At 51.2% G+C, this 23,776-nt stretch overlaps 1 gene segment (V, D, J or C); it reads right to left on the bottom strand.

Annotated features, from left to right (window-relative positions):
- Positions 1 to 6,443: 6,443 nt before the first annotated feature.
- On the bottom strand, positions 6,444 to 8,421 carry LOC125628861 (T cell receptor delta variable 1-like). The segment is given in 2 exon segments: positions 6,444 to 7,364; positions 7,451 to 8,421. Coding segments are annotated over 2 exon segments (432 nt in total).
- Positions 8,422 to 23,776: the final 15,355 nt, after the last annotated feature.

The following is a 23,776-nucleotide window of genomic DNA, read 5'->3' on the forward strand; positions in this document are numbered from 1 at the left end:
CTTTCCTCAACTCGGCCTGGAACTCAGCAGCTGGGGAAGGGATGGGGACCGGTTCCCCCTCAGTGGCCAGGTCTGAGGCCTCAGCCTCTCTGAGCCGTGCCCCTCGGCCCTCCCTTCCCACCAGGGTAGGGTCCTGCGCCTCCGGTGCGGTACCCTCCCCGAGGTCAGGGAGCAGTGGCCCTCGCCGGCTCTGGCTACGGGTCACAACCAGGGCGGTCTGGGGCTTGCTTGGCCAGTCCTCTAGGTCTCCCCCCATCAAAACTTCAGTGGGCAAATGGTGGTGTACCCCCACATCCTTGTGGCCCTCCTTGGCCCCCCATTTCAGGTGTACCCTTGCCACGGGCACCTTAAATGGGGTCCCACCCACCCCTGTCAGGGTCAGGTAGGTGTTGGGCACCACCCGATCTGGGGCCACCACCTCGGGCCGGGCCAGCGTCACCTCCGCACCCGTATCCCAGTATCCATTGACCTTCCTCCCATCCACCTCCAGGGGAACAAGGCACTCTCTCCGGAGGGACAGCCCCGCGCCCACCCTGTAAACTGAGCGCCCTGAGTCCAGAGCCTCCAGCCCTCTGGTGGAGCTGGCCTGGGGTACTCTTCCCTCCGGGGCAGGTGGTAAACTGGCAGCCCCCCTTGCCTGAGTCGTCTGCCCCTCGTCCAGCTGGGTCCCTACCCAGTTAACCCTGGGTAGGTTGGGTCTGCTCAGATTGTCCCTGAGCCCAGGGCACTGGGACCGTACATGGCCTCTCTGGCCACAGTGATAGCAGCTCAGGTCACGTTGGTCCCCTCGAGCGGGTCGGAGGGGCCCGACGCCAGGCGTTCCCCTTGGGAGGGGGTTCTCCCTATTTCCCCGCTGGGAGGCCCCCTGGTGACTCTCTCTCTGCATCGGGGGGGGGCCTGTTCTTTTGGGACTCCTCCCGGCTACCCCCTGACCGACTGTTCACAAACTCGTCGGCCAGCTGCCCTGCGTGCTGGGGGTTCTCGAGCTTTTTGTCCACCAACCACAGCCTCAGGTCGGAAGGGCACTGTTCATACAGCTGCTCCAGTACAATTAGGTCAAGCAGGTCCTCTTTAGCTCGGGCCCCCGCTGTCCACTTGCGGGCATACCCCTGCATCCGGTTGGCCAGTTGTAGGTAGGTGACCTCAGGCGTTTTACGCTGACTCCGGAACCTTCTCCGGTACATCTCGGGGGTCAGCCCAAACTCACGGAGCAGGGCCTGTTTGAACAGTTCATAGTCCCCTGCCTCCGGCCCTGTCATCCGGCTGTACACCTCCACGGCTTTGGGGTCCAGTAAGGGGGTGAGAAACTGGAGCCTGTCTGCAGGGTCAACCCTGTGCAGCTCACAGGCATTCTCAAAGGCCGTCAGGAAGCTATCTATGTCCTCCCCCTCCTTACGCTGGGCCAGGAAGCACTTATCAAAGTTCCTTGCAGTCTTGGGTCCCCCCTCACTCACCACAGCCGGGGCCCCACTGCTCTTCAGCCTGGCCAGCTCCAGTTCGTGCTGTCTTTGTTTCTCCTTCTCCTGGCGCTCCCTCTCCTTCTCCTGACGCTCATGTTGATGTTGTTTTTCCTTCTCCTCCTGCTCATGTTGACGTTGTTTCTCCTTCTCCTCCTGCTCATGTTGACGTTGTTTTTCATGATCCTCCAGCTCCCTCATTTTCATCTCCCTCTCCCATTCCAGCCGCCTCCGCTCCAGGGATGGGGAGCTCCGCCGGGAGGATCCCCTGCTGGGTGCTGGGGTCAGGGTGCCCTCGGTATTCGCTGGGCTTCCCCCAACCCCTCCCCCAGACATAGGTAGGAAGGGTCTCGGGATGTCCTCGGCAGCAGTCTGACCCCTCCCAGCCCGGTCAGGCCCCAGGGCCCACGCTGCGTCTGCCGGGCGGCTCCCCTCAGGGATAGGGATCGGGTCATCCAAGCGATCCCTCTCCTCCAACTGGGCAATCAGTTGTTCCTTGGTGGACCTCCCGATGCGCAGCCCCCTCTGCCTGCACAGCTCCACCAGGTCACTCTTAAGGCGTTTAGCGTACATCTCCCTGCTGGCCACTCGCAGGCCGGGCAGCTTCCCACGGTTTCCAGGAAAAGCCCTTAGTGTGCCAGTCCTTCTTGAGGTCACCACCTCTTTGCCAGGGTCGAGCTGCAGACTCCTCCGCCCCTGGGACTGCTCGCTGCAATCCCCCGGGGGACCCTGTTACTGCAAAAGTCTTTCTCTCTGGTCACACATTCCCAGGGGTTAACCGCCCCCCGAAACCGTCTCTGAATCTTCAGCACGCCTGGTCCCCGTCAATTCCCCTTCGTTTTACTGTTCCCCAGTCACTTACTGCAGGAAGCGCCGTTCACGGGGTGCAGTAGATCCCACCGCTGCCACCAGTTGTCACGGAGTGTGGGGGAGTCCAGGCCCTGCACCCCTCTTCCTGGGATCCACTGAGACTCTCAGCCAGCCAGTAAAACAGAAGGTTTATTGGACAACAGGAACACAGTCCACAACAGAGCTTGTGGGTACAACCAGGACCCCTCAATCACGTCCTTCTGGGGGAGCAGGGAGCTCAGACCCCAGCCCTGGGGTTCCCTGTGTTCCTCCCCCCAGCCTCCAAACTGCCAACTAAACTCACCCCGCAGGTTCCCTGCTGCAGCCTCTGTTCACATTCCTGGGCAGAGGTGTCACCTCCCCCTCCCCCTCCTGGCTCAGGTGACAGGCTCTCAGGTCTCCCATCCCCAGGGCACATTCCCAGGTCAACACTCCCCCCTCCCTGCTGAGTCACATCGTCACACTGAGGCACAACTGTCACGGAGTCCCTGGGCGATGCTCTGGAACTGCTCCCCATGAAGCCAGTCAGGACTCTGGGGCAGTCGCCTTTCTGTGAGCAGCCTGTCTTCAGGACACGCAGCTCACACAGCTTCCACCTTCCTGGGTCTGACCTCGGAGCATTCAGCCTCCTCTGCCCCTCCGTGCGCTTCCCCCAGCGAGTCCGCTCAGGCGGGGCTCCTGGGGAAGCCAGAGGGTCCTGCACCCCAACTCCGCAGTCAGACGTGACTCTCAGCCAGCCAGTAAAACAGAAGGTTTATTAGACGACAGGAACATGGTCTAAAACAGAGCTTGCAGGTGCAGAGAACGGGACCCCTCAGCTGGGTCCATTCTGGGGGGCAGTGAGCCAGACAACCACGTCTGCACTTCACTCCATGTCCCAGCCCGCCCCAAACTGAAAACCCCCTCCAGCCCCTCCTTCTCTGGGCTTTGTTCCTTTCCCGGGCCAGGTGGTCACCTGATTCCTTTGTTCTCCAACCCTTCAGCTCTCACCTTGCAGGGGGGGAAGGGCCCAGGCCATCAGTTGCCAGGAAACAGGGTGTTGGCCATTCTCTGTGTCCAGACTCCTGCACACACCTGCCCTCTAGGGCTCTGCAATGATCATACACCCTTACTCCACCCCCTAGATACTTAAGAACTGCCTAGGGGAAACTGAGGCACCCCCCCAACTATTCAGAGGAAACATTAAGAACAGTCCCACTTCGTCACATCTCTCCCCCCTTCGAGATCGAACTGAGCGGGGTCACTTTAGCCAGTGACCTGGGGAAGTTCGAAGCCACCAACGTTCCCATGGATGCCCCAGCATCTCTCCCATTCCTTGGTAGGAGTTACACCAGGCCCTTCCAGTTTCACACCCTCCCTTAGGTCAGGGGTGTTCGATAGCACTCGCAGGCCGCATGTGGGAAGGTTTATGCAGCCCATGCCCTTTGGCCACCCCAAGAATGTCTCCTCATTGACCATCACCTTCTGCTCCCACTGGAGGTCCGAGGGGCCTGGCCCCAGGAAACTCCACACAGACATATAGGTTGGGGTCAGGAGTGGGAGCCTGTCCACATCCCCACCCATCTGGCTGACGGAGTCTATGGCCTTGGGACCCAGCAAGGGAGCTAGACACCGGGGCTTTTCCGCAGGGTCCCCCTGGTTCAAATCGTCAGCCTGCTCAAAGGCAGTGAGGTGGGCATCCACACACCCCCCCCTCCTTAACCAGGGGCAGCAATTTAGTCTCGAGGTTCCCTGCGGAACTGGCCCCCCAGGATCTATCCCCACTCACCCCGGGGAGGTCCCCTAGGCCTCTCCGCCCCACCACCGCCAGTTCATGCTGCTGCTGCTTCTGCAGCTCTTTCTCGGGCTCTCGCTGTCTCCCACGGTCCTCTTGCTCTCTCAGACTCAGCTCCAATCCCGTCCGTCTCGATCCCCCAATGGGGAACCCGATCGTGAAGACCCTCGTCTGGTCGGGGACAGGAGTCTTGGCGATGCCTGGCTACTACTCCAGCTGCTCCCAGATCCTGCTATAGCCCCAGTTGGGGTCAGGAATCTGTTCCTTAGAGCAGTCATCCTCCTCCAGCTGCACGATTAACTCTGCTTTGGTGAACTTTCCAACGCTCAACCCTCTCTTTTTGCACAGGGTTACAATGTCCTTCTTAAGGAGAAGGTGACAGGCCATCACTCCGCTCCTCCCAAGTTGTTGTGGACTCACAGGCCTGTGTGTTCTCAGCTCCCCACGGTTTCCAGGGAGAACCCCTAGTGTGCCAGCCCTTCTCGAGGTCACCACCTCTTTGCCAGGGTCGAGCTGCAGACTCCTCCGCCCCTAAGACTGCTCACTGCAGTCCCCAGGAGGATCCCATTACTGCACAGTCCTTCTCGCTGGTCACACACTCCCAGGGGTTAACCGCCCCCCGAAACCGCTCCTTTCTGAGCCTTCAGCAGGCCTGGTCCTCGGCAATCCCCCTTCGTGTTACTGCTCCCCAGTCACTTACTGCAGGAAGCGCCATCCACGGGGTGCAGTACATCCCACCGCTGCCACCAGTTGCCACGGAGTCCCTGGGCGATGCTCTGGAACTGCTCCCCATGAAGCCAGTCAGGACTCTGGGGCAGTCGCCTTTCTGTGAGCAGCCTGTCTTCAGGACACGCAGCTCACACAGCTTCCACCTTCCTGGGTCTGACCTCGGAGCATTCAGCCTCCTCTGCCCCTCCGTGCGCTTCCCCCAGCGAGTCCGCTCAGGCGGGGCTCCTGGGGAAGCCAGAGGGTCCTGCACCCCAACTCCGCAGTCAGACGTGACTCTCAGCCAGCCAGTAAAACAGAAGGTTTATTAGACGACAGGAACATGGTCTAAAACAGAGCTTGCAGGTGCAGAGAACGGGACCCCTCAGCTGGGTCCATTCTGGGGGGCAGTGAGCCAGACAACCACGTCTGCACTTCACTCCATGTCCCAGCCCGCCCCAAACTGAAAACCCCCTCCAGCCCCTCCTTCTCTGGGCTTTGTTCCTTTCCCGGGCCAGGTGGTCACCTGATTCCTTTGTTCTCCAACCCTTCAGCTCTCACCTTGCAGGGGGGGAAGGGCCCAGGCCATCAGTTGCCAGGAAACAGGGTGTTGGCCATTCTCTGTGTCCAGACTCCTGCACACACCTGCCCTCTAGGGCTCTGCAATGATCATACACCCTTACTCCACCCCCTAGATACTTAAGAACTGCCTAGGGGAAACTGAGGCACCCCCCAACTATTCAGAGGAAACATTAAGAACAGTCCCACTTCGTCACAACAACCCATCCTAAATTCTCAATTACTGCGGGGCACGCTACACTCACTGCTATGTTTGCTTCCCACAAGCTGGTCTTCGTATAACTTTTTTATGAGTGAAGTACCTGTCACGGAGTCCCTGGGCGATGCTCTGGAACTGCTCCCCATGAAGCCAGGCAGGACTCTGGGGCAGTCGCCTTTCTGGGAGCAGCCTGTCTGCAGGACACACAGCTCACACAGCTTCCACCTTCCTGGGTCTGACCTCGGAGCATTCAGCATCCTCTGCCCCTCCGTGCGCTTCCCCCCAGCGAGTCCGCTCAGGCGGGGCTCCTGGGGAAGCCAGAGGGTCCTGCACCCCAACTTCGCAGTCAGACGTGACTCTCAGCCAGCCAGTAAAACAGAAGGTTTATTAGACGACAGGAACATGGTCTAAAACAGAGCTTGCAGGTGCAGAGAACGGGACCCCTCAGCTGGGTCCATTTTGGGGGGCAGTGAGCCAGACAACCACGTCTGCACTTCACTCCATGTCCCAGCCAGCCCCAAACTGAAAACCCCCTCCAGCCCCTCCTCCTCTGGGCTTTGTTCCTTTCCCGGGCCAGGTGGTCACCTGATTCCTTTGTTCTCCAACCCTTTAGCTCTCAACTTGCAGGGGGGGAAGGGCCCAGGCCATTAGTTGCCAGGAAACAGGGTGTCGGCCATTCTCTGTGTCCAGACCCCTGCACACACCTGCCCTCTAGGGCTCTGCAATGATCATACACCCTTACCCCACCCCCTAGATACTTAAGAACTGCCTAGGGGAAACTGAGGCACCCCCACACTATTCAGAGGAAACATTAAGAACAGTCCCACTTCGTCACAGTACCTCAATAGTTGGATGTTCATATTTTAACTACCTGGTTAAATTTATTAACCTAAATTTGGGATATTGCGGATTATGTACTCTATGTATTTTGTCACTTTTAAACCAAACTTTGCACTTTGGGATCATTTAAGCCTTATACCCAGATGTAGAGACATTTTTGCTTTACTCTGTGTATTAGATAATTTTAGCATTACCTTAATTATAAATAATGATCAACTTCTTTATGTCTCCAAGGTAAGGTAAGATTACATGACTCATCCGCCTTCACTGGAGGAGCTCCCAGGACTATTGCAGAGACGCTAATATAACCGAGACACGTCCTTCCCAACCCAGTTCCTCGCCCTCAAGCCGTTTCACTGTGTCACCGAGGCCAAGTCACTTAGCGCGTCTGCGCCTCAGCAGCCCATCTCTAAAATTCAGGTTGCGTTGCTTCTTCTGTGTTTCGTAGCTACTCAGACGGCAAAGCGACTCACCTCCTCTGGCTAGCCTACGTCCCCCAAAATGTACCTTTGTTTTTCCAGGAGGCCTGAAGTGTGTCTCCTAACGTGTCTACTGGGGCTGAGAACTCGAATTACACGTCACCGCCTTTCAGACACCTGCCGCCCCCTCCGGCAGTTTGTGTCGGGAGCCCGGGGCGCTCTGTAGCACGGTGGATCCCAGAGAGCGCAGAAATACGCCCCGGAGTCAGCCCGCTGCGCCCTGTCTATGGACAGCGAGAGGGACTTCGCTCCGGTGTCCAGCTGAGCCGAGAACCGAGGGGCCACAGAATCGGATTTGCGCTCCGAGCCATAGGAGTATCTGCCCAGCAGGAAGAGGGGTTCCTTCCCCGGCCGCTCCTGGTACCAGTCCAGGGCGTAGCTGCTGTAGGAGGTGCTGTATTGACACCTTATCTCCACCCGCTGCCCTTCCGTGGCTGACAGAGAAGCCGGGATCTGGGTCAGCGAGTTCCCAGCCACCGAACCTAAAAGAGAGATAATTCGGAGGGAGTCGCAGGGCGAGGAAAGTCCCCTAGATAGACAGGCCCCGGCCCCCGCTCTTGGAGCTCACCTGGGAACAGCGGCAGCGCGCAGAGAAACAGCCACAGAGATTCCCTCATGTCTGTAATGGGGAAGCTAAAGAACCCCAAAGCCACCGACTGGGCTTCAGGGAGAGAGAGAGGGTGACTGCGGAATGACACCAGCTGCTGTGTGAACGGGGGATCCGGAGCGGGGGTGCGGGTGGCTCTCACACACCCCAGTAAGGCGTGGGAAAGAGTGCGACGGTGAGCAAATGTGTGAGCATTTATCCGGTGTCTGGCTGTGTGTCTGGCTGTGTGTCTGGCTGTGTCCGTGTGTGTGTGTCCCTGTCTGTCTGTCTGCGCGCCCTTCTCTCTCACTTGTCTGCAACACACAACAGACAAACCCAAGCCCCCAAGCCCCGGTGTCCTCCAGTCCTGCCTGCTCCGGAACTCAGGCTGAGAAGGGCTTAAAGACAAAGAGCTCTGTAGTGAGGATGCGGAGCGCCCTCTTTCTGTCACTGCCCCAGCCCCATTCACATGCCTGGGGGAGGGGAGCAGGGCAGGGGGATCCAGGGTGGGGGAGAGCGAGGCTCACACGCTGCGGGAATGGGGGCAGCTGGCACGCCATGGGGCTGGGGTTTCCAGTGTCGCGCCTGGGGTTGGCATCTCCCTGCTGCCTGCTACAGAGACACGGTATCCCGGCATTTCCAGCGCTGAAAGCGCCGGGTCCCCCAGCCTCCCTATGCAGCTGACTGTGATCAGCCGGGCCTGGCCTCATTGGCAGCAGGGGGAGGTTTGTGTCTTAGCTCCGACTGGCTTCCCCTCGCTGTGAGGTTCCGGCTCATTAACCCCGAGCTGCGAACGGAACCCGGGGAGAGAGGAAGCTCGCTGCTCGCCCAGATGGGCAGGTGTGCAGCAAAGAGAACGGGGCCTGCTACCCTCCAGTGTTTCCTCCCCCAGCCCTGACCTGTCTCTGCAGCCCCACAAAAGCCATGTCCTTCACGCGCTGATCGCGGCGCTGGGGCCATTTTCTCCTTGGTTCAGTTCTGTGTGTGTCTGACTCTTCCCCTGGGCTGTGCCCCGCGGCGGGCTGTGACTGCAAAGGGATGTTTTTGTGCGTGGTTAGATTCCCTGCCCGTCACTGTGTCTCTCTGACAGCGATACACCGCCGCGTCCTCGGGTCTCAGGCCGGTCATTTGCAAATAGAGCAGGTTGCTGGGGTTGTCTCTGGAGATGGTGAATCGCCCTTTCACCGACTCAGCGTATCTCTTGTCGGTTCCGGCCCAATAGCTCATGCCGGACACCCACTCGGGTCCCTTCCCGGGAGACTGTCGGTACCAGTGCATCCAGTAGTCACCAAAAGTGAACCCGGAGGCTTTACAGGCGATGCTGATAGACTCTCCTGCCATTTTCACGCCTCCCCCAGACTCCACCAGCTGAACCTGCGAATTGGCCCCTGAGGACAGAACAGAGAAGGATCTTACCCTCGTGCACAGTAACACTGGTCTCCCCGCCCCGCAGCTTTTAGGGCCAGAAATCACCTTGGGGAAGTGCTGCCAGGAAAGCAACGTGCAGCCAGAGGAGCATTTTCTTCCGCTAAGTGGGGAGTGAATTTCCCAGGGAGAGCTGTGGGTGTTCACTGCAGACACGTGGGGCTGCAGCCATTGTCTCCTGCAGGGTCGGGGACACGTGGGGCTGCAGCCATTGTCTCCTGCAGTGTCGGGGGCACGGCGGGGGGTGACAGGAAATGTTGTCACTCCGTTTGCATCTGTTCCCTTCTTTAAGGACAGACAAATCAACCCCTAGGGGTGGATCGGGAACCTGGCATTCTGTAGAGGCTCGTCTTTACCGGATACATTTACTCTCCAGAGGCTTAGTGTGGCGGCCTGGGAAAACCAGGGGTAATTTCCTGGACCGGAAAACAAATCTCTCAAGTGGAGGCGCTTGTGTTTTCAAGCAGGCTCTTCAATACCGCCCTGGAGTTGCCATCTCTGCCCGCAGTGACTAGCGAGCGCTCCCCTTGGGTCCTTTGTGTAATTCAAGTCGGAAATGGGCATTTTCTTACCAGCCTGGGTTGCGCGAGAGCCGACATTGGGCACGGGTCCTCTCTTGGATTAGGCTCCTCACCACGCCGCCACTCGGACCAATGGCGGAGTAAAGGAATCGGGATCCCTTGCATGTGAACGCGTGGCCGGAGGAACAGCCCTTCCCCCCGCGGGCGAAGGCAGGACACACACGGTCTCTGGCGATGCGCTGGGAAAGAAATCCCGGGGCAGCGCGGCCCAGTGCCGCGCTAAGAACCGGGGCCTCTGCTCCCCAGAACTCGGACAGTCCCGCACCAGCGCGCACAGTGCCGGTATGGAGCCAGCCATTTGGCTGCGGTTCCCCACCTCTCTGCACGGAAGGAGAAGTTGGGGACGGGGAGAGGTGTGCGCTAAAGGGGGTTAAAATAGCCCTGAAGTTCTGCAAACTCCGGTTTCCAACTTGAGTAAAAACCCACAGGAGAAGCTGGGGTTCAGCCGAAGTTCACTAATCCCAGTTAAGAACTCGCTGCTTTTATTTCCTTTGACTGAAGTGAAAACATCTCCACTGGGGCCCAGACTGCCGGAGCGATTACAATATTTTTCAGATATGCCTCTGTCACACACAGAGAAGTATTAAACACAAATACATAGACAGCATTGAGACAGTGCTGAATAATCACTAGCTAAATTTTCCTGTGTGAGGAAGTGGGACTCTTCTTAATGTTTTCTCTGAATTGTGTGGGGGTGCCTCAGTTTCCCCTATGTAGTTCTTAAGTATCTAGGGGGTGGGGTAAGGGTGTATGATCACTGCAGAGCCCTACAGGGCAGGTGTGTGCAGGGGTCTGGACTCAGAGAATGGCCGACACCCTGTTTCCTGGCAACTGATGGCCTGGGCCCTTTCCTCCCTGCAAGGTGAGAGCTAAAGGGTTGGAGAACAAAGGAATCAGGTGACCTCCTGGCCCGGGAAAGGGACAAAGCCCAGAGGAGGAGGGGCTGGAGGGAGTTTCAGTTTGGGGCTGGCTGGGGACATGGAGTGAGGGGCAGACGTGGTTGGCTGGCTCATTGCCCCCCAAAATGGACCCAGCTGAGGGGTCCGGTTCTCTGCACCTACAAGCTCTGTGTTAGACCATGTTCCTGTCATCTAATAAACCTTCTGTTTTACTGGCTGGCTGAGAGTCCCATCTGACTGTGGAGTTGGGGGGCAGGACCCTCTGGCTTCCCCAGGACCCCGCCTGAGCGGACTCACTGTGGGAAGTGCACGGAGGGGCAGAGGATGCAGAATGCTCGGAGGTCAGACCCAGGAAGGGGGAAGCCGGGTGAGCTGTGTGTCCTGCAGACAGGCTGCTCCCAGAGAGGAGACTGCCCCAGAGTCCTGCCTGGCTTCATGGGGAGCAGTTCCAGAGCATCGCCCGGGGACTTCTTGACATCCTGAGACCATCTCTGTGAGCTAGGTAGGGAAGTTACAATACTGACCTACAAGTTGGGGGAAGGGGGGGGGGGAGGTTCTGTGGCCTGCATTGTGCAGCAGGTCACAAAGGGGTTCTCAAACTTTTTTTGCCATGCCCCCCTTTGAAATTATTTCAGGCTGTGATGACCCCTCCCCCCCCCCTGAAAAAAGTGATAGCAAATCACTGTACATACCCATAGGAGCACACTCATGATACTGCCACCCTTATTTCTGCTCTGCGCTCGCACAGGTGCTGCCTTCAGAGCCGGGTGGCTGGAGAGCAGCGGCTGCTGTGCCCTTGTAACTGGGCCTTAATGGGTCACCAATGAGGATGCTACACGACGAACGGCTGAGAAGCAGTATCGGGGGCAGCCGTGTTACTTTGTATCCACAAAAACAACGAGGAGTCCGGTGGCACCTTAAAGACTAACCGATTTATTTGGGCATAAGCTTTCGGGGGAGGGGGGGCAACCCACTTCTTCAGATGCATGGAGTGAAAATTACAGTCCAGGCATAGATATACTGGCACATGAAGAGAAGGGAGTTACCTTACAAGTGGAGAACCAGTGTTGTCAAGGGCAATTCAGTCAGGGTGGATGTGGTCCACCCCAATAATTGACGGGGAGGTGTCAATACCAAGAGAGGGAAAATTGCTTTTGTAGTGAGCTAGCCACTCCCAGTCCCTATTCAAGCCCAAATTGATGGTGTTAAGTTTGCAAATGAATCCTAGGTCTGCAGTTTCTCTTTGAAGTCTGTTTTTGAAGTTTTTTTCATTGAAGGATGGCTACTTTTAAATCTGTTATTGACTATCCGGGGAGATTGAAGTGTTCTCCTACTGGTTTTTGTATGTTCCCATAGCATCAGGACCTTGGATTAATAATCTTTGAGGAAATAATGCCATTTGAACCTGTTATTTGACCATTGCAGACCATGTGGACAAGGGGGATCCAGTGGATATAGTGTATTTAGATTTTCAGAAAGCCTTTGACAAGGTCCCTCACCAAATGTATGCCCTTATGTAAATTAAGTTGTCACGGGATAAGAGGGAAGATCCTTTCATGGATTGAGAACTGGTTAAAAGACAGGGAACAAAGGGTAGGAATAAATGATAAATTTTCAGAATGGAGAGGGGTAACTAGTGGTGTTCCCCAAGGGTCAGTCCTAGGACCAATCCTATTCAACTTATTTAATAAGTGATCTGGAGAAAGGGGTAAACAGAGAGGTGGCAAAGCTTGCAGACAATACTAAACTGCTCAAGATAGTTAAGACCAAAGCAGACTGTGAAGAACTTCAAAAAGATCTCACAAAACTAAGTGATTGGGCAACAATATGGCAAATGAAATTTAGTGTGGATAAATGTAAAGTAATGCACATTGGAAAAAATAACCCCAACTATACATACAATATGATGGGGGCTAATTTGGCTACAACTAATCAGGAAAGAGATCTTGGAGTCATCATGGATAGTTCTCTGAAGACGTCCATGCAGTGCTCAGCAGCAGTCAAAAAAGAGAACAGGATGTTAGGAATCATTAAAAAAAGGGATAGAGAATAAGATGGAGAATATCTTATTGCCCTTATATAAATCCGTGGTACACCCACATCTTGAATACTGTGTACAGATGGGGTCCCCTCATCTCACAAAAGATATACTGGCATTAGAAAAGGTTCAGAAAAGGGCAATTAAAATGATTAGGGGTTTGGAACGGGTCCCACAGGAGGACAGATTAAAGAGGTTAAGACTTTTCAGCTTGGAAAAGAGGAGACTAAGGGGGGATACGATAGAGGTCTATAAAATCATGAATGGTGCGGAGAAAGTAAATAAGGAAAAGTTATTTACTTGTTCCCATAATATAAGAACTAGAGGCCACCAAATGAAATTAATGGGTAGCAGGTTTAAAACAAAGAAAAGGAAGTTCTTCTTCACGCAGCGCACAGTCAACCTGTGGAACTCCTTGCCTGAAGAAATTGTGAAGGCTAGGACTATAACAAGGTTTAAAAGAAAACTGGATAAACTCATGAAGGTTAAGTCTATTAATGGCTATTAGCCAGGATGGGTAAGGAATGGTGTCCCTAGCCTCTGTTTGTCAGAGAGTGGAGATGGATGGCAGGAGAGAGATCACTTGATGATTATCTGTTATGTTCATTCCCTCTGGGGCGCCTGGTATTGGCCACTGTCAACAGACAGGATACTGGGCTGGATGGACCTTTGCTCTGAGCCAGTATGGCCATTCTTATGTTCTTATGTTCTTATTACATTACACACCAAAGAGAGTAAGCACACAAGAGTAAGCACAAAGAGAATAAGCTCCTGTTGCATTTCAGGGCGAGTTGGACAAGTCCCTTTTACTCCTTTGAAAAATGTCATCTGAAGTAGACTGAGGTGCTTTACGGTAAATAAGAAATTATGCTGATTGTATCTTCCTTCTCTTCTTTATGCAGCAGGGAGAGAAATGAAGCCATGGAGATTGAGAACCAAACCAGAGTGAAAGAATTAGTCATACTAGGTGTCAAGGCTTATTCCCAGCTATGGCCCTTTGAGTGCAGAAGGTGGGAGCCTGCAAGGACTCCAAAAAATAATACTTGCCACTCCAGGCTGGTAATGCTGCCACCACCCAAGTGAAAACTGCCTTTTGACAATCCAGAAATAAACCTCACGTGGAAAGATTTTTCTAAGGTCCTCAGCTTTACCACTCGTCCTTGGGGCAGCTGAGAAGAAAACAATAGAAAAGGGAAACTCAGCTGTTGTATCAGCTGACTAACATATGCACAGCCTCGTTACCTCCTGAGACACAGAAATCTAATCATGTTCTTAAAAAGGATAAATTTTATTGAAAAAAGGATGAAAACACATCTGACAACTCAGGCTGTTAGGGACTGAACACCAAACATGACTTTCTTGGGGTCCAGCTGAAAGGTTACAAGCAAACAAAAACAAAACAAAAGCACCTGGGGTTAGCACAGAGGAATCCACAAGCCCAAACTGAAGAATTCAATCTAATTGCATCTAACTAGACATTCCTGGTCTACTTACATATCTGGGGTTCCGAATGAGGAGTTTCTAGGTATGATGCTGATGATTTTTATACCGGGTCCAGACCCTACAGCATGTTGCTACCCTGTCTCTCTCTCAGTGGAGAGAACAAAAGACCCCTACACCCAGCAATTTTCCCCAATTTGAAAGGGTTCAGCTTCCTTACTGGTGCCCCATGTCAGGTGCCAGCTTATTTTAAGCTTCCCTCTTAACCTTTTACAGGTAAGGCAATTTGGGTACAGCAGCTAAGGAGGATTCTATAGCTAACTGAATGGTTGGGGAGTTACACAAGGGTGCCACCCTCCCCACCTCGTTTATCAAAGTAGGATTTCTGGGCAACTCCATATTCAAAATCCTGGTCTTCCTACTTCTTCTTCGTGATTTATGTGATAATTCTTATGTGGTATGTGGTGATCATAGCCTTGGTGTGGAGTGATTACTGCCTCCACACTTCAATGTACAGGTTTCTCTGCAACTTGTCCTTCTCAGGGATATGGTTCACCACGGCCATCCTTCCCAAACCAATGAAAGAAATAGCTTGATGTGCTGACATAAGATTCATCAGTGGGTGTTTCACCCAAACCTATTTCTATTTCTTCCTTGGGACCTCGGAGTATATCCTGGCAGCCATAATGTCTTTTGATAGCTACATAGCTCTTTGTAAGCGGTTGCATTACCCCACCATCATGAATGGGCAATGGCCTGTCCAGTTGATTATTGGCACTTGGTTGGCAGCCTTTATATCAGTTCTCTGCCCAATCATCTTGGTGTCCCACTTACCATTCTGCATCCCCAGTGTCATTAACCATTTCTTCTGTGACATAAGATCCCTTTTCAAACTGGCTTGTACAGACACACACATCATTGAATAGGTGATTACCCCTTTGCTAAACCTGTTCATATACAGCCTCAGGAATGAGAAAGTAAGAGATGTCTTCAAAGACATGCTCAGACAGAGAAAGCTGGTTCGCTTCAAAAGAGTCTGAAAAACTTTACATTGTGATTTGTAATTTGAAAAGATCAAGGAATGAAATGGAGGTCAAAGACGGAGTCACGGGTAAAATATTCAGATGAATCAAAATGACTTAGGATCCTAAATTCCATTTTTACTAGTGATTTAGGGTCAGATTTTTAAAGAAATATGGCATCTAAAGATGCATATACATGCCTGGTGGAACGTTCAAAAGGATTTCAATGTAAAAATCCCATTAAGTGCCTACCTGCATCTAACAAAATACTTTATTTGATCCAAACAGGAATTTTTAACAACTTTTTAAATTCTCCACTAATTCCAAAAAGTTTCACATTTGGTCCAAACCAATTTTTGCCTCCCCTGACGCTCCCTGATTCTTTGGAACCACCGCTGAACTGAACTCCCACCTCCAAACGACTGCACCTTTTGCTGTCCCTGTGAGTCGCAACTCAAAGGAGGAAGGAGACAGAGACCCCATGTGGAAGAACAATACTACAACAGTGAATGAGTTCATGGGACAAACCATCCCGATGTGCAGGAAGAATAGCAAATATGGCAGGTAACCATCTTGACTTAACAGTGAAATCTTCAGTGAGCTTAAACTCAAAAAGGAATCTGACAAGAAGTGGAAATTTGGACAGATGATGAGGGAGGAGTATAAAAATATTGCTAGAGCATGCAGGGGTGTAATCAGGAAGGCCAAGGCACAATTGGTGTTGCAGCTAGCAAGGGACGTGAAGGAAAACAAGAAGGGTTTCTACACATATGTTAGCACCAAGAAGAAGGTCAGGGAAAATGTGGGACCCTTACTGAATAGGGGAGGCAACATAGTGACAGATGATGTGGAAAAAGATGAAGTATCCAATGCTTTTTTTGCCTCGGTCGACACAGACAAAGTCAGTTCCCAGACTACTGCACTGGGCAACACGGTATGGGGAGGAGGTTAGCAGCCCTCAGTGGTGAAAGAACATGTTAAGGACTATTTAGAAAAGCTGAACATGCACAGGTCCATGGGTCCAGATCTAATGCATCCGAGGGTCCTGGGGGAGTTGGCTGATGTGATTACAGAGCCAGTGGCCATTATCTTTGAAAAGTTGTGGTGATCAGGGGAGGTCCCAGATGATTGGGAAAAGGCAAATATAGAGCCCATATTTAAAAAGGGAAGAAAGAGAACCCAGGGAACTACAGACTGGTCAGCCTCGCTTCAGACCCTGGCAAAATCATGAAGCAGGTCCTCAAGGAATCCATTTTGAAGCACTCGGAGGAGAGAAAAGTGATCAGGAATAGTCAGCATGGATTCACCAAGGGCAAGTCATGCCTGACCAACCTGACTGCCTTCTATGATGAGATAACCGGCTCTATGGATATGGGGAAAGCGGTGGATGTGATATATCTTGACTTTAGCAAAGCTTTTGATACAGTCTCCCACAGTATTTTTGTCAGCAAGTTAAGAAGTATGGATTGGATGAATGGACTATAAAGTGGATAGAAAGCTGGCTAGATGTCAGGCTCAACAGGTAGTGATCAATGGCTTGATGTCTAGTTGGCAGCCAATATCAAGCAGAGTGCCCCAGGGGTCAGTCCTGGGGCTGGTTTTGTTCAACATCTTTATTAATGATCTGGATGATGGGATAAATTGCACCCTCAGCAAGTTTGCAGATGACACTAACCTGGGGGGAGTGGTAGATACGCTGGAGGGTAGGGATATGGTCCAGAGTGACCTGGACAAATTGGAGGATTGGGCCAAAATAAATCTGAAGAGCTTCAACAAGGACAAGTGCAGAGTCCTGCACTTAGGAAGGAAGAATCCCTTGCACAGCTACAGGCTGGGGACCAACTGGCTAAGCAGCAGTTCTGCAGAAAAGGACCTAGGGATTACAGTGGATGAGAAGCTGGATCTGAGTCAGCAGCGTGCCCTCATTGCCAAGAAGGCCAATGGCATATTGGGCTGTATTAGTAGGAGCATTGCCAGCAGATCGAGGAAAGTGATTATTCCCCTCTATTCAGCACTGGTGAGGCCACACCTGGAGTATTGCATCCAGTTTTGGTCCCCTCACTACAGAAGGATGTGGACAAAGGCCACAAAAATGATTAGGGGACTGGAACACATGACTTACAAGGAGAGGCTGAGGGAACTGGGCTTATTTAGTCCACAGAAGAGAAGAGTGAGGCAGATTTGATAGCAGCCTTCAACTACCTGAAAGGGGGTTCTAAAGAGGATGGAGCTCGGCTGTTCTCATGGTGGCAGATGACAGAACAAGAAGTAATGGTCTCAAGTTGCAATGGGGGAGGTTTAGGTTGGATATTAGGAAAAACTTTTTCACTAGGAGGGTGGTGAAACACTGGAATGCATTACCTAGGAGGTGGTGGAATCTCCTTCCTTAGAAGTTTTTAAGGTGAGGTTTGACAAAGCCCTGGCTGGGATGATTTAGTTGGTGTTGGTCCTGCTTTGAGCATGGGGTTGGACTAGATGACCTCCTGAGTTCTCTTCCAACCCTAATATTCTATGATTCTATCATTCTCTGGGGCTTCCCTGTTGGTCATGGTTTTCACATTGTGTTCTTCTCAGTCATTTTACTCATGAACATCCTGGTCATCATAAGCAACGGCCTTATTGTGATCATCGTGAGGACCAGTCACAAGCTGCACACTCAAATATGCTTTTTCCTGAGCAACCTCTCATTCCTGGAGATCTGGTAACACCACAGCCATGGTTCCCAAAATGCTAGAGACCTTTGCAGCAGTTGAGACTAAAATTTACATGTACTGCTGCCTCGTTCAGGCTTTCTTCCATTTCTTCCTGGGCAGCACTGAGTTCTTCATCCTGGCTGTGATGTCTTTAAACCACTATCTGGCCATCTGCAAACCCTTGCTATACGCCACAATCATGACCAGCAAAGTCTACCTCCAGCTGTCTGTAGGGGTGTCAAGGTTCCTTCCCCACTCTGAACTTTAGGGTACAGATGTGGGGACCTGCATGAAAACCCGCTAAGCTTATTTTTACCACCTTAGGTTAAAACTTCCCCAAGGTACAAACTATTTTACCTTTTGCCCTTGGACTTTATTGCTGCCACCACCAAACGTCTAACTGGTACATTACCGGGAAAGAGCCCGTTTGGAAATGTCTTTCCCCCCAGAATCCTCCCAAACCCTACATCCTCTTTCCTGGGGAAGGTTTGATAAAAATCCTCACCAATTTGCATAGGAGAACACAGACCCAAACCCTTGGATCTTAAGAACAATGAAAAAGCAATCAGGTTCTTAAAAGAAGAATTTTAATAGAAGAAAAAGTAAAAGAATCACCTCTGTAAAATCAGGATGGTAAATACCTTACAGGGTAATCAGATTCAAAACATAGAGAATCCCTCTAGGCAAAACCTTAAGTTACAAAAAGACACAAAAACAGGAATCTACATTCCATTCAGCACAGCTTATTTTCTCAGCCATTTAACGAAATCAGAATCTAAGGCATATCTAGCTAGATTACTTACTAAGTTCTAAGACTCCATTCCTGTTCTGTCCCTGGCAAAAGCATCACACAGACCAAGAGAGAGAGGCTTTGTTTCTCCTTCCCCCCAGCTTTTGAAAGTATCTTGTCTCCTCATTGGTCATTTTGGTCAGGTGCCAGTGAGGTTATCCTAGCTTCTTAACCCTTTACAGGTGAAAGGGTTTTTCCTCTGGCCAGGAGGGATTTTAAAGGTGTTTACCCTTCCCTTTATATTTATGACAAGGGGCTTGATTCGGGGGCTTCAGGGCTATATTCTTCCCAACTATTCTGGTCTTCCATCTGCCCTTATTCGACTCCAACATCATCAACTATTTCTGCTGTGACATTGGGCTGATCTTAAAAATAGCCTGCACTGATACCCGCCTCATTGAGTTGCTGGGTTTCCTGGCTGCGATCACAGCTATTCTCAGTTCCTTGATGTTCACCATGGTATCCTTCATCTGTATAATAACCACCATCCTCCACATCCCCTCCGCAACAGGGTGCCAGAAGGTATTTTCTACCTGCGCTTCCCAGCTGACTGTAGTCTGGATACTCTACCGGGCTGTTATGTTTGTGTACCTGAGGCCCAGTGTGCATTCCTCGCTCACTCTCTGCAAAGCGGTGTCAGTGCTAAATACTGTCTTCACCCCCTTGCTGAACCCTTTTATTTACACGATAAGGAACACGAAGGTGAAGGCGGCCTCTGGAATGCGGTGAGCAAGCAAATGGGTTTCCTGAAGCCTGGCTGCTTTTCTATGGTGGAAAAAAACCTAGTTGCTAGGAATGGAATTTTCAAAGAAGCCTAAGGGAATCAAGCACATTAATTCAAAGGGATTAGCATGCATAAATCTCTTAGGCTGCTTTGAAAATCCCAGCCTACATGAGGTGACCAGGAGATACCCAAGTTATAAATACCAGAATAAGATTGACTTGCTCTGCAGAGGGCCAGCAAATATTAATCAAACCCATGCATCCCCCTACACAGCCAGTGCTGAGGATTTAAGTGAGACAAAGAACCGTACAGCTCAGAGGGGCAGCACAAGGCCTGTGTATCACAGTCATCAGCAGGAGTTTAACCCGCAACGCTAAAAGCCTGAGCTTTTGCTACTGCCTTACCTGAGAGCTGTTATCATCTTAGGTTGACTAACCACTAGAATGGGATAAACATGAGAGTTGGTGGGGAATTTTTCAATTAAACATTTTTTTTTAATTGGGGAATGCCAATTCATCAAAACCAAAATATTCTGTGAAAACACATTTGTTCCAATGAAACTTTCCCAGGAAGGTTCCTGACATCAGAAGTTCTCCCAAGCCAATGGCTCACTCATTTAAGGCACATCAGTTTCATAGCTAACAGTACACAGGAGAGTGAGGAGCCAGTGTCATGTCGACATGCCTTTGAATGCCCTAACCCAGTGGTCCTCAAAGCCGGTCCACCACTTGTACAGGAAAAGCCCCTGGCAGGCCGGGCCGGTTTGTTTACCTGCTGCATCCGCAGGTTCTGCCGATCGTGGCTCCCACTGGCTGTGGTTCGCCGCTCCAGGCCAATGGGGGCTGCAGGAAGCGGCGCAGGCCAAGGAATGTGCTTACTGCCCTTCCTGTAGCCCCCATTGGCCTGGAGCAGCGAACCGCAGCCAGTGGGAGCCGCGATCGGCCGAACCTGCAGACGCGGCAGGTAAACAAACCGGCCTGGCCCACCAGGGGCTTTCCCTGAACAAGCGGCGGACCAGCTTTGAGAACCACTGCCCTAACCGAATGGATCAGGTACCCATTTTGCAGATGGGTGAACCAGACTTGGCCTTTCACTATGAGATCAAGCGAGACTCAACCCCATGACCTTCAGGAGTGCAGTCAAACAGACTCACTGCATGTCCAGGCTGGACTTTCTGAAAGCAAACCCACTCTTTTAGGCTTGGAAAAGAGACAGCTAAGGGGGGGGATACAATTAAGGTCTATAAAATCATGACTGGTGTGGAGAATGTAAATAAGGAAGTCTTATTTACTCTTTCTCATAACACAAGAAGTAAGGGGTCACCCAATCTAATTAATAGGCAGCAGGTGTAAAATAAACAAAAGGAAGTATTTCTTCACACAACGCACAGTCAACCTGTGGAACTCTTTGCCAGAGGATGTTGTGAAGACCAAGACTATAACAGGGCTCAAAAAAGAACTAGATAAATTCATGGAGGATAGGTCCATCAATGGCTATTAGCCAAGATGAGCAGGGATGGTGTCCCTAGCTTCTGTTTGCCAGAGGCTGGGAGTAGGCCGCAGGGGATAGATCACTTGATGATGACCTGTTCTCTTCATTCCGTCTGGGGCACCTGGCATTGGCCATTGCTGTACTGGGTTAGATTGACCTTTTGTCTGACCCAGTATGACTGGTCTTATGTTCCAATGTTCTTACATAATAGCCATTAGCCTGGTAATTAGGGTACTTACCTGTGATATGGAAGATCCTGATTCAGACTGGGGACTTGAAGCTGGAGTTCCCAAATTCCAGGTGAGTGCCAAAACCACCATACTATAGAGTCAGTCTTTTTTCTCTCTGTCCCAATGAATATTTGATTATTCACACAAAGTGGAACAGCTCCATCTACCTCAAAGGATTAAGTATTTCATAGACCTTGTGCTGGCCCTATATGTCAAGGGGAATTTCATGCTTGGAACTATATTTATGTCAGTAACTTGGGTGTATTTTTCAGTGAAATCACCAGTGTTATGGTGAGGAAGCTACTGAAACCTTCCTGGTGGCCCCCATTACATTGCTCAGTCATGATTTTTGTTTATTTGTTTTTAATTAGGGGTTGGGGGTAGACACAAGTCCTAGGTTTGCTCGCAGCTTGCTAGACTCAGAAGCCCATTATGCATCTTCTGGTACCTGCACAGCACTCCAGCTACGCTTCCTGGAGGGAGCAGTTGCCCTTTCATGGTAATACCCCTCTAGGAAGGTCACTGAGGTTTGAAACAAGGACTATCATCAGCTCTAAAACCAGGCATCTAGTGGGTGGCTGTTTTAGCAGGCAGCTGTCGCAGACGCTCAGGTGACGTCTACACTGAGGGCGGCCCGTGGGGGACAGGCACTGCGTGTGTAGCGACCTGCCGCAGTACAAGGCCGGCTGTGTCTAGATTTGCCACACCACAGTGTCAGGCCCTGGCAGTGGGGAGGCAACGGGACACTACACTACCAGTCGCAGTGTTGAGGTGGACGGCACTGCCTGGGTGTGGGAAGAGCCTGCGTAGGGTATATGCCCTGGGGGCGAAGACGTGGGGGCACTTTCTTCTTCTCTGCCCGCCAAAGCTGGGCCTCACCATCTACACGGCTGCTTAAACCTCTGCTAGCTGGCCATGCGGTGTGAGTCTGCCGCATGCTGCCGTAAGGGGAGACGTACGCTTCGGCGGAGATTTTCAAAGCTGCGAAAGGGGATTTGGACACCCAATTTCTATTAAATTAATCAAATCTAATCAAATCTATCTATCCATCCATCCCCATGCACCCCCTCTATCTATCTATCTATCTATCTATCTATCTATCTATCTATCTATCTATCTATCTATCTATCTATCTATCCCCATGCACCCCCTTATCTCTCTCTCTCTCTCTCCTCATACACCCCATCTATCTATCTGTTCTCGTACACCCACTCTATCTATCTATCTCCACACACACACCCTCTCTTTCTCTCTGTTGTACCTGAATTCTTCCCACATGACTTTAAACAAAATTCTCTCTTTCTCGTCTATAATTACTGACATAATTTGAGATTTTTCACTTTTTCTCTCTTCTTTAAAACTGTCTTTTCCTATACATAGCCATTAATAGAATACAGAGATATAGTCCGTATTACTGTTTGTTAGTCATTGAATACGTGTATAATTGCCTTCTTGGTATTCCCTTGCATTGCTTGTAATCCTAAATTTCTTAATCATTATTCAAAAACAATCAAACGATGGGACCAACCCCTGAATTAATATAAACCCAGCTAAAATGTATCTGTGTCTAAGGGATGAATCTACACTGCACCCTAGTGAGGATAGAATAGATATAACCCTGCTAGATTTTCACATGCCAAAAGTATATGAGGTATTGCTTCCCTCACGCCGAGAGTTTTTGCAGGGCTAGAACTAGGTGTCTCTCACTGTGTGTCTAGCACAGTAATACACAGCCGTGTCTTCCGCTCTCAGGCTGCGGAGTTGCAGATACACGGTGCTGATGGAGTTTTCTGTCGAGATGGTGACTCTGTTTTTCATGGAGTCGGCATATATAGTAGCACCATCTTCAGGGTCAATTCTTCCAATCCAAACCAGTCCTTTCCCAGGAGTCTGCCTGATCCAATACATATAGTAGTCGGTGAGAGTGAAGCCTGAGGTTTTACAGGATATTTTCACAGACTCTCCGGGCTTCTTCATTTCTGCCCCAGATTGGACCAGCTGAACCTCCGATTGGACACCTGTAGGGAAGGCATATAATGAATATTGAAACAGCAGATTTATCCCCATAATTCCAGCATCCTCTGAATCCCCCATGTTCTCAAATTACCTGGATGAGCTGCCATTAAGCAAAGATAAATTAAAATATGCCTCATATTTATTATCTTCTGCTGCCAAACCAAACACCGATATTCTGGGCTGGAAAAGCAGGTGACAGCCTCGCTGTTTCGATGTGGTTATTCTAGAGGGGGAAAGAGGTTGGCTTTTTAAACAGGAAACTCCCCACAGACTTTGCATAAATACTCAAAAGCAGCAAGACACTTGGGCCCAGTTTCTGATCATCGCGCTCATGTGGGGGAGTCGCTCACCCCTCTAGTGGAAACTTTGAGGACAATGAGTTAGGCTTTTATTTTAGGCACAACCCTGAAAGGATCTGCACCAGCCCAGGGCTAACCCTGGGAGGCGTTGTGTCTCAGAGATACGGTTCTGATTCACACCTCTTCCTGTGCTCCCTTCGTCTTCCCAGGGTGTAATCCAGTTCCTCTTAGGCCAGTTATGGACGGATTCTCGTTTACTTCAGTAGGGTTGGATCAGGCCTTTACTGCTGGAAATTATGGGCACTAAATAACTCCCTGTCCCTTACATCAGCTAAAGTGACCTTTGAGTAGGGGAGTGGAGCCAAGGCTCTGCCAATCCCTAGTCCCGCTTTTTCACCTCCTCCTGGGAGAAGGAATAAGCAGCTGATTAGCCTTGTCTCATACCTCTGCACCCAGATCGGCCAACATGAGATATATTTTCTGTTGCCTAGATTCATCATTTCCAGGGCCAGGTTGGACCACTGGGATCATCTAGCCTGACCTCCTGTGTAACACAGGCCAGAGAATTTCCTCCAGTTGCTCCTGCGTTCCGCCCATTTCCTTGTCTTGATTAAAATACATCTTTCAGAAAGGCATCCAGGTGTAACTTGACCGAGATTT

This window comes from Caretta caretta, chromosome 13 (assembly GCF_965140235.1).
Source record: "Caretta caretta isolate rCarCar2 chromosome 13, rCarCar1.hap1, whole genome shotgun sequence".
In the NCBI taxonomy this organism is placed as follows: Eukaryota; Metazoa; Chordata; order Testudines; family Cheloniidae; genus Caretta; species Caretta caretta.